The following is a 9731-nucleotide window of genomic DNA, read 5'->3' as shown; positions in this document are numbered from 1 at the left end:
CCGCCAACCCTACCGTCTCACCCCCGTGCCTCTCTGCTCTCCGCTACACTACTTTAGCGCACGCGAACTCCCTCCTCGAGGAGCCTCTTCCTCTCTCATCTCCTCTCTTTCGCGTCTCTCCTCGTCCCACACGACCGAAACACACCCGGCCCGCGGCTTAAACCCGTCATGCGCGACCGAATCGACACCAAATGGCGTGCAAGCCCGTGCTGAACTCTCCTACTCTTACATTGCTAATGCACATCTATCCTCAGTCTATCTGTATATTGGGGTCTCTAAGGTCCGTCGCTGTAATATCGTTCATCTCTGACTCTGATGGATACTATTCTAGGGTTCACGAATAATACAAATATTCCCGGCCACCGTTGATCGTTCGGAAAATGCATTGTGTATCCCATCCAGCCAGATTTTTTTCGCCCCTATCCCCGAGCTGAATCGTATTTTTTAAAAACATCTCCTCGTCTGACATACGTTTCGATGGGTATCCGCCAGCTGTGGCTCTTTTACCAATCTGCTTGCTCCCCCCCCCCCCCCTCTCCCTCCCCCCCCCCCCCGCCCGCGGGCCACCCACACCCGCCCGCGTCGAACAGCAGGCCTTTACCCCCGGGGGGGCGGGGGCGGGGGGCCGGCCCCCCCCCGGGGGCAACAACCGCGTTATCCTAACATTTTTAATAGCTATAAATGTCAGCGCGATACTCGACTTTGATTTCTATGTGGCGGCATCGTAGCGGTGTATCAACGTACCATTGCCTCCACACACTCACACATACGAACGCACGCGCGTACGAACGTACACACACAAACACACACCACACGCACAACAACGAAACACCACGCACGCACGCACGCACGCACGCACGCACGCCACACCACGCTCGCGCGCGCTTGCGCGCATCACGCGCACACGTATGGCGCCAAAGTAGGTTAGGGGGAGCGCTGCAACAATTGGCATGCTGTGAGCTGAATTGGAAGCAAGCGGACGAGTCAGGCGTAGACGTTCGATTTACGCGCGAACCCATGTATATGACCACACTAGAGCCTAGCCTCGTGCATCCAGCTGGCCACTGTCGTTCGCATCACGCATCTCGCTGCTTAGCCAGCGGACAAAAACCGTTGTCATAGAGATCGCCCGGGCGAGAGTATTAACGAAATTATATTGGCTGCTTATTATTTCGCGTCAACGCGCTGCGCGTTGTCCGTGCAAGCATTATGCTAATGACCAGCCTCCCGGGCGCAGGCGTAACTAAGACGCGCTGGCATCAGCACTAACTCGGTCGCATGAAAAGCCAACGCGGTATCACCCCCGGTCACCATCTGTATTACGGTTGCCCGGTCCCTGCCCGATATTACAGAATATCCAGGCACTGCCGCTGGAAGGGGTCGTTGTGCCGTTATCAGGTACCTTACAGATATCTGTACACAAGGTAATACTCATGTATACACCGAAGACAGTGTAACCAGGACCTCTCGTGCTCACTACAGAAGCAATAGTAAGCCTACCCTAACCCTACGCCTCACACCAACTATAACCTAATCCCTAACGCCTAAACATACCTCATATAAACAATATAAACACATAAATACTAAACAACCTAAAAACTACATCGGGCACATCATCTGTAGGTACCTGAATACCAACAACGAGCCCCATCTGCGGCACTTGGCGCGGGTGTGTGGCAGGGGGTGTGGGAGGACGAGAGAGGTGTGCCTGCGCGGGTTCGCGAGTTTGATGGTTGAGTGAGATCCGGCGGGTGAGTGATGGCAGTGAGGATGGCACGTGGATAGGGCGTCATCCGTATACTCAAAAGCCGTATCACATATAACTAGTCTATACTACATACTACTATATATAGTTGACATCCGGCTTTATATAGCACTAGTTCATGGACTATGGCCGCTACATCGATACAACAGAAGGCGAACAGAATCTCCTTCTGTATTACAGTCGGACGCCAACAATAGCGTCTGGTAAATTACGAGTAAACCTTGGCCATAAAGACCATGACTGAAGGTGGTTTTGCTCAATCACCATCTCGGGACTCGTCTAGGAGCTCACATCCGCACAGCTGCCCGTATGTAGCCCTCCGTTCCTCTCTCTCGCGAGCTCTTCCCACTCTCTCCTGATTTTACAGCTCGGTCAGAACGTGTGATGCATGAGCGTTAGTGAAATTGGAGAAGAATTACTGAGTGAGAGACGGACGAGAGAGACTAGAACATCAGTTAAAGCGGGAAATATAAAATGGAGACAGAGAGAAGAGAGCGGAAAGGCGAGTGAAGAAAGAGACTTAGAGAGAGAGAAAGAGAGAAAGAATAGAGACAAGAGAAAGAGGAGAGAGAGAATTGAGAGCTGCGAAAGTGAGTGAGGCTGAGTGATGAGTAAAGTGGAGTGAGTGAGGTGAGTCGAGTGAGTGAGTGAGTGACAGTGACGTAGCTGTGGTGGTGAGTGAGTGGGTAAGTGGACGCTGAGTGAGTGAGGCTGCAGTGCGATGAGTGCAAGTGAGTGTACAACAGGTGTTGTGTGGTGTGTGTGTGTGTGGTGTGTGTGTGTGTGTGTGTGTGTGTCGTGTCGAGCTGAGGAGAGAGAGAGAGAGAGAGAGAGAGAGAGAGAGAGAGAGAGAGAGAGAATAAGATGCATCCCATCGCGGATCAGAAGCAACATTTGACATCCAGTGGTTGAAGGTAGGCTAGATGGAGAGTGGAGCAGCGTGAGAAAGAATGACATTCACGGCACTGGTGCCCAAGCCTATCCAATTAATATCCATGACATGCGACATGACACATGTAACCTGTTGACAGACTCCTGTAACCGATGACCTCGTACCATTAACATTATTATGTATGAGAATTCATATACATATATATACATCACTTCACACATCTAGCCTCTTGACAGACACGTACAACCATGTATGTTAATACCATTCATATGACCGCTTAGCTAAATATTGTAACTTGTTGTCATACTCCTGTGACCTACTATAAGATGCCATCAGGATTGTCACAATATAGAATATATTATGACATAGTCTATATGACGACACATTCATGATACCATGAACATAAGTGTAAAACATGCTCGTGTTGGTATCCGTAACGTGTCACGTTATACCTATAACGTGTTGACAGACTCATGTAACCTGTTACTTGAGCTCAAGGGGTCAGTGTCGTATCAGGTACTACAGATATGTACCCGAGGTACAACTATGTATACACAAAGTGTACCAGACTTGTACTACAGAAGTGTACCCTAACCCTAACACTAACCCTAACCCTAACCCTAACCCTAACTCTAACCCTAACCCTAACCCTAACCCTAAACATACCTCATGTAAAAATATAAACATAATACTAAACAACCTCAAACTACTTCGGGTACATATCTGTAGTACCTGATACGACAACGACCCCATCTGCGTTACTTGACATGTAACATGTAACCTGTTGACAGCTTCCTGTAAGCTTTCACCTGCAACATGTATAACCTGACTCATGTAACCTGGTAACTGACCTTTTGACAGACTCCTAATACATGCATGGTATATTGTCTCTGTTATCTGCAACATTCACGTAACCTGCGTCGCGTATCTGATGGGTGCAAGTGGAGATTAAAGCCGCACTATATGCGCATCCAAACGCTAATTTCTCCAGTACTAGACTAGCAAATACTTCGTGTCATGCATAATCACACTACCTTATGGCAAAATAAACTCTAGTTCCTCCCATTTCAGTGCGCGTTTGCTTAAAACACACAAGAAAGAGGTGCGAAAACTGGTAATCTGGCGCCAACGCTAGATTGTTTGCCAAACAATTTTGCCAAGAATCGGTTAGGTGACGTCACATGTTTTTATTTTTGCTACACCCGTACCGCTGTACCGCAGCACCGCTCCACGGTTGCTTGGCAGAGCAACGCGAAAGTGTCAACAACATCGGAGAATTTGAACAACATTGGAGGTATTTTCAAATGCCTTTTATAAGACAACGCGCAGTAAAATGGGAGGAACTTTATGGATGAGTTTATTTTGTCATAAGGTAGTGTGATTATGCATGACACGAAGTATTTGCTAGGTACTGGAGAAATTAGCGTTTGGATGCGCATAGTGCGTCTTCGATGGTACTTCACCTGGCGTGTGGTCACCGCTGCCTGCATAACGACCCTCCATGACCTGCTGACGCTCCTTTCATTATTATGCGGGCTATAATTGTATTCACCAGCACGTTCATTATTCAATTTATTGTTTGATAAGCGCCGTCTGTGTTACGATTCGTATAAATACGACTGTTTTCAAACTTTATCGGGGGGGGGGGGCAAGCACGCCACCGGGGAGCGAGGACAAGCACCTCATCACAATGACTACGATTGCGTGAAGGCAATCCGGCGAGTACACAGTACCTGTCAGCGAAAAGTTGGTTTTATAGTGGATCGAAATGAACGGAAGTTACGAGCTATTAATTCCAACACAGGGGGACGCAACTGTCGTGAAAAATCAATTATTTAAATCCACCGCAGTGTGAACGATGGTTATGATAACGTTCAGCTGTTATATGGCTAAATTATTCCCCCACCGATACATAAAATCACGTGCTTATTAAAAAATGTGTAACTCAAGGGCACAGTAACATCTTTGCTAACCACATTGTCCTCACGCTGAAACTGAGTGTTGTATAAGTAAATAAATAAATAAATAAATAAATAAATATAAATATATATATATATATATCAAGAGCTAATAAATACTATTAGCTAGTATTCGTATAATGTTGATATATATATATATATATATGGCCCTAATCGGTACAACAGGCGACCGGTCTCCTTCTGTATTACAGTCGACCAACAAACGTCTGGTAATACGGTAAACCTGGATAACATGCTGAGGTTTTTGCAATCCATCTCGGGATTCTAGAGTGCAATCAGCAGCAGCTTCCGATGTAGCCTCTCCTGATTTTACAGCTCCGGTCAGATTGATGCAATAGCGTTAGAGGAATTGAGAAAGAAATCGAGAGAGACGGAGAGAGAACTAGAACAATTAAGGGAGAGATATAAATGGCGACAGAGAGAGAGAGAGCGAAAGGCGAGCTGAAGAAAGAGATTGAGAGAGAGAGAGAGAGAAAGAAAGAGAAAGAGAAAGAGAGGGAGAGAGAGAATGGAGAGCTGACGAAAGTGAGTGAGTGAGTGAGTGAGTGAGTGAGTGAGTGAGTGAGTGAGTGAGTGAGTGAGTGAGTGAGTGTGTGTGTGTGTGTGTGTGTGTGTGTGTGTGTGTGTGTGTGTGTGTGTGTGTGTGTGTGTGTGTGTGTGTGTGTGAGAGAGAGAGAGAGAGAGAGAGAGAGAGAGAGAGAGGTGTGTGTGTGTGTGTGTGTGTGCGTGCGTGCGTGCGTGCGTGCGTGCGTGTGCGCGTGTGTGTGAGCGCGTGCGTGCCTGCGTGCGTGCGTGTGTGTGTGTGTGTCGACATGTAGTAAGTGCTCCATCACCTGTCAAGTCGCGCTTTATGTCATATTCCATATAGAGCCAGCAGCAGCGTGTGATAGATGATGGTATGTCCTCGCTCTCTGTAATACTTACAACCATTAGCGAAGCTGCGAACCATTAGCGTATTTGAAATGCTAGAACAACGGTAAAGCGCAATCCGCATCGATCAAATTGATATAATTCCCAAAAACCTTTCGCATTCGTTTTTTGTTTTCAGGAAAAAGCGCACGAATCGCAACCGAGCGTACACAATTTGCGCAACGTTTCGCGATAGTAGCACCAGTAATGTAGTAGCCCCCACTTTTCCTCTCTTATGCTACTGTAGATTCCGGGCGTTACATACGTGGGCCACGGAGAAAAACGCATCTAAACAAGCGTATCGGTCTGTAAATGAGTAAACATCGGTCTCATCGTAACCTATTTCTTCGAAGTTTACAAAGAAAATGGCAATTACAGCTGTTATGCCGTCGGGGGAGAAACACGCAGCGGTTTGGATTTTTTGTCGATTTCATCATTTTCCCTCAACTAGACGTTATAATGACTAGTTTTCCCCAGTGTAGCCGACGCGCTGATGAAGTTTCGCTACTGTGTCGGAGACTTTGAAGATCAACTTTCCGCTTTCTTAGTCCGCCACATTGCCGGTGTCATGTGCGGCTTCCGATGGATTAGGAAACGTATACACGAGAGAACGATCTCGTTATTCTTCTGCCGGGACTCATTCAAGTCAAACAATTATATCACTCTGGGGCAATCGTTCTAAGATAGGATTTATGAACTATCGCGGTTCGCACGAATAGGCTAGAACGACCGCAACGATGCCGCGAAAGACGAAAGATAACCCAATTGATTGTGACATCACTTGCGGGCCTTTGTTTGTTACGCGCGCATTCAAACGTGTATGAATGATCGGGGAATGGTATGGCGTGAATGGGGATATTGCGGGTCACTGCTCTACGTTGTGTTGGCAGAGTGAGCAGATATACTGTTAGATGGATGATAAGAATATGAACATATATATGTGGCAACTAAGTCTTGTATCACATACTTTTATCAATAATTAATTAAGAGTTCGATAAAAGTTCAAACTTATATTCTGAAAAATATTTAATATTATCAGGAGCAAATAATAAGTATTACCCCATTACTAGAAAAACATAGGCATAATAGATGATAATAGCTAACTCCCTGCTGCTACTATTACGTAATGTTGACAGGTCCACAGGTCGCGTATACAACATATTATATGCCTTAATCCATCCCTATCTCAGTCATCAGCTCCTTGAAGAATAGCGGCAACGATAGCAACGATAACAACAACAACAACAACAACAACAACAACAACAACAACAACAACAACAACAACAACAACAACAATAATACCGACGACCACGACCAGATAACAACGTCAACAACAACAACGACGACGACGACAACACCAGCAAACATCTTCACATATTCACGCATAACTGTACATACATGCACCTGCGTCTCCTACTCACGTTTGGGTATCGCTCATCGCCGTACAGTAACTCAATGGAGCCGACGGATTTTCGGAACCTGTACGTCACCTCCATCGCGGCGACGCCTGCACCGCCTACTGCACACAGCGATGCGCCGACGACGAGTATATATCCCAGTGAAGGAGCAGAGCAATGAGAGACGACGCGGTAGTCTCAGCGACAGCATGCTGTCTGACTGGCATCACCACGCGATAGCTGCGGCATCGCGCGCACGCGGCTCTCTACAAAAGATGCGGAGCAGCAGCAGCAGCAGCAGCAGCAGCGACGGCAGCAGATAGTGCATGCGGGCGTGCGCCGTGCGCATCCGTCTACAAGCTGCTGGCGGAGAGAAGCTGTCGCGAGCGGCAGCAGCGGCAGCGGCAGCGGCAGCGCTCAATCCGTGAAACGCGAGGCGGCGATCGCGTCCGATGATTACGTGTCGTGAATGGCGACGCTGATGATGACGATATCGCTGTCACGTCGCGAGGGCTTCGCTTGATTATGTTGCTGAAATCCGCCGCAGTTTACGCGGCTGTCCCACATTCACTTCGCTAATGCTCGTCGCGCCAGCAACCGCAATACAACACGCCTGTAGACGTATTCATCGCTGGATATATCAGACGTAGCAAAGTCCAACGCGAAAGCGAATAACCGCGGACAGAGCGCAGCTATAATTAAGCTGCACTTTCGAAGAAGAAGAAGAAAAAATCTGCGACGCCAGTTGCGTTGTTGTTTGCTTTCACCGAACTGTCGAAGAGAGCTCAGGCGGAGATAAGCACCCGCACACATATACACACACCTGCACACGCGCACACACTGCGATAAGGTGACACCCGCGGTAATGGCTACGTCATGTCCCGACGACGCTAGCGACAGTAGTGAGCAAACATTCAGGAAGTCTAGTTTTGCGCGTAGCGCGAAATCGCTCGCGTTTATACCGGACGGTGTACCTTTTGTGGCGCATTGGTCCAGATTCGAGCACGCGCGGGTGTGTGACATGAAAGACATGAAAAGCCACGCCTACACGAGGCCTGCGCGCGCTGTGGCCGCATGGTGGGCGACGAAGGGCACCCTCCACGTGGAGTCAATGCACGGCGTCGCTCGACCGTACCCAGGTAGGGAAATACGCAAACAGGAAAAAGACGATAACGTTTCACGGTGTGATTTTCAATAGCTTGGGCGCGAGTATTATATCGTCTACTGCTGGCTGGTGGAGGGTACACCACGCACGATGTCTTCTGATACCCGATGTGCATACATCTTTCCAGTCGTGCTATTACATGCTTCTCCCTCTCCGTTTCTTCTTCTTCTTCTTCAACTCCGTCACATAGTTTCCCTCTGTCTCCCTGCTTTCTCCTCCTCTATTTCATTTTGTTCGCTTCCGTCCCTCTGCCCGCCCCCATCGCTTCACCCATTCAGCAACCATTCGCCCTTATTCTTTGTCCATTTATATCTTTCTTCAATTGTTCTTCACATCCCCCCAATCTCACTTTTACCGCCCCTCGCCTCCCATATATTTCTTTTAATTTCCCATCTCTTCATCTAGTTTCGCTTTCATCATTTATTCTTCTTTTCTTATCTTGCGTCATCGCTTTCTCTCCCTTTCATCGTATTCTACCCCTCTTAGCGTTCCTCCTGAATAGTTCCATCTTCTACCCTCCTCACCCCAATCCGATTTCTCATTGCCCCTATTTCTGCTCTCCCACCATCTTCCTCTACTTTCCTTATTTAGTTTCCTTCTCATTCTGCCCCTTATTTTTTCCATTCCTTCCTTTCTTCTGCTCCTCCATTCTTCTGCTATCCACCCACCTTTACCCTCCCCATGCATCTCTCCCCACCCCAGCGTCAACTTTCCCCCCTCCTTCCCTATTCCGTCTCTTTTTCTGCAACCTTCTTTCTTTCCTCTTCGCTCTCGCCTTGTCTGAGCGCAGCGTGAGCTCGTTCATCATCTTTCACGTTGCAGAGGCGACTTCGCGAACGACGTCGATGTAGGATGCATTCCGTCACAGCGCGACGGCGACGACGGCCCCGCGTAAATGTGTTTTCTGTGTTGGACGAAGCAAGTGTGTGGGCAGCAAGTGTGGCGACGAAAGCTCTATTATGCTAGAGAAAAAGAGCGAGAAAAAAGAGTGATGGAGTGAGAGAGAAAGAGAGCGAGAGAAAGAGCAAGAGAGAGCAAGCGAGAGCGAGGGCGAAAGCGGGAGAAAGATAGGGGAGATGGGGAAGAATGAAAGGGAAAAAACGAGAAAAAAAGAAAGAGGATGGAGAGGTTGAGAAGGGGAGTGAGAGTAGGTGAGAATAATAGACAGAGAGAGAGAAATGAGTCAATGAGACAGAAGAGAACGCTAGAGAGATGGAGGGAAAAAAGAGAAGAAAGAGAAAGCTAGAGAGATGATGAGAGAGAAAGAGAAGAAAGAGAAAGCCAGGAGAGAGAGAGTAGTTGAGAGATTTATATCTCCATGCCGGTATTGACGGGAGGCCCTGTCGCCGTGTGCAAAAAAATATCAAGTTAATACTCACGATAAAAATTGGCGAGGGTGCGCTTATAGACCGAGATTGCCTCGCATAGAATCGCTATCCCTTACTGCGGCGACTGCAGCAAACAAGTGCGGTGGAACATTAAATATGCTTCTAACATCTAAGTTCGCCGAAGCGAATGATTTTGCGAATGCGAACGGCCGTATCGTTGAATTAAATGTGCCTCCGCACGGCTTACCTAATGCGGATATGACAGTAACTCTATTTCAGCTGTTCTCGTTATGCGA

The 9731-nt window shown here is 47.8% G+C and overlaps 1 protein-coding gene across 1 annotated transcript in view; it reads right to left on the bottom strand.

Moving 5' to 3' along the window:
- The window catches only part of LOC106806210 (proline-rich membrane anchor 1-like), a 19495-nt gene extending 12454 nt beyond the window's left edge, over nt 1-7041 (bottom strand). Inside the window, exon 1 of the mRNA XM_014808083.1 lies at nt 6967-7041. Within this exon, the coding sequence (XP_014663569.1) occupies nt 6967-7041 (75 nt within the window). The remainder of the gene's footprint in view (nt 1-6966) is intronic.
- Between the last annotated feature and the right edge of the window lie 2690 nt (nt 7042-9731).

The sequence above is a fragment of the Priapulus caudatus genome, unplaced genomic scaffold (genome assembly GCF_000485595.1).
Source record: "Priapulus caudatus unplaced genomic scaffold, Priapulus_caudatus-5.0.1 Scaffold148, whole genome shotgun sequence".
In the NCBI taxonomy this organism is placed as follows: Eukaryota; Metazoa; Priapulida; class Priapulimorpha; order Priapulimorphida; family Priapulidae; genus Priapulus; species Priapulus caudatus.
This window is presented reverse-complemented; position numbering and strand designations above follow the sequence as displayed.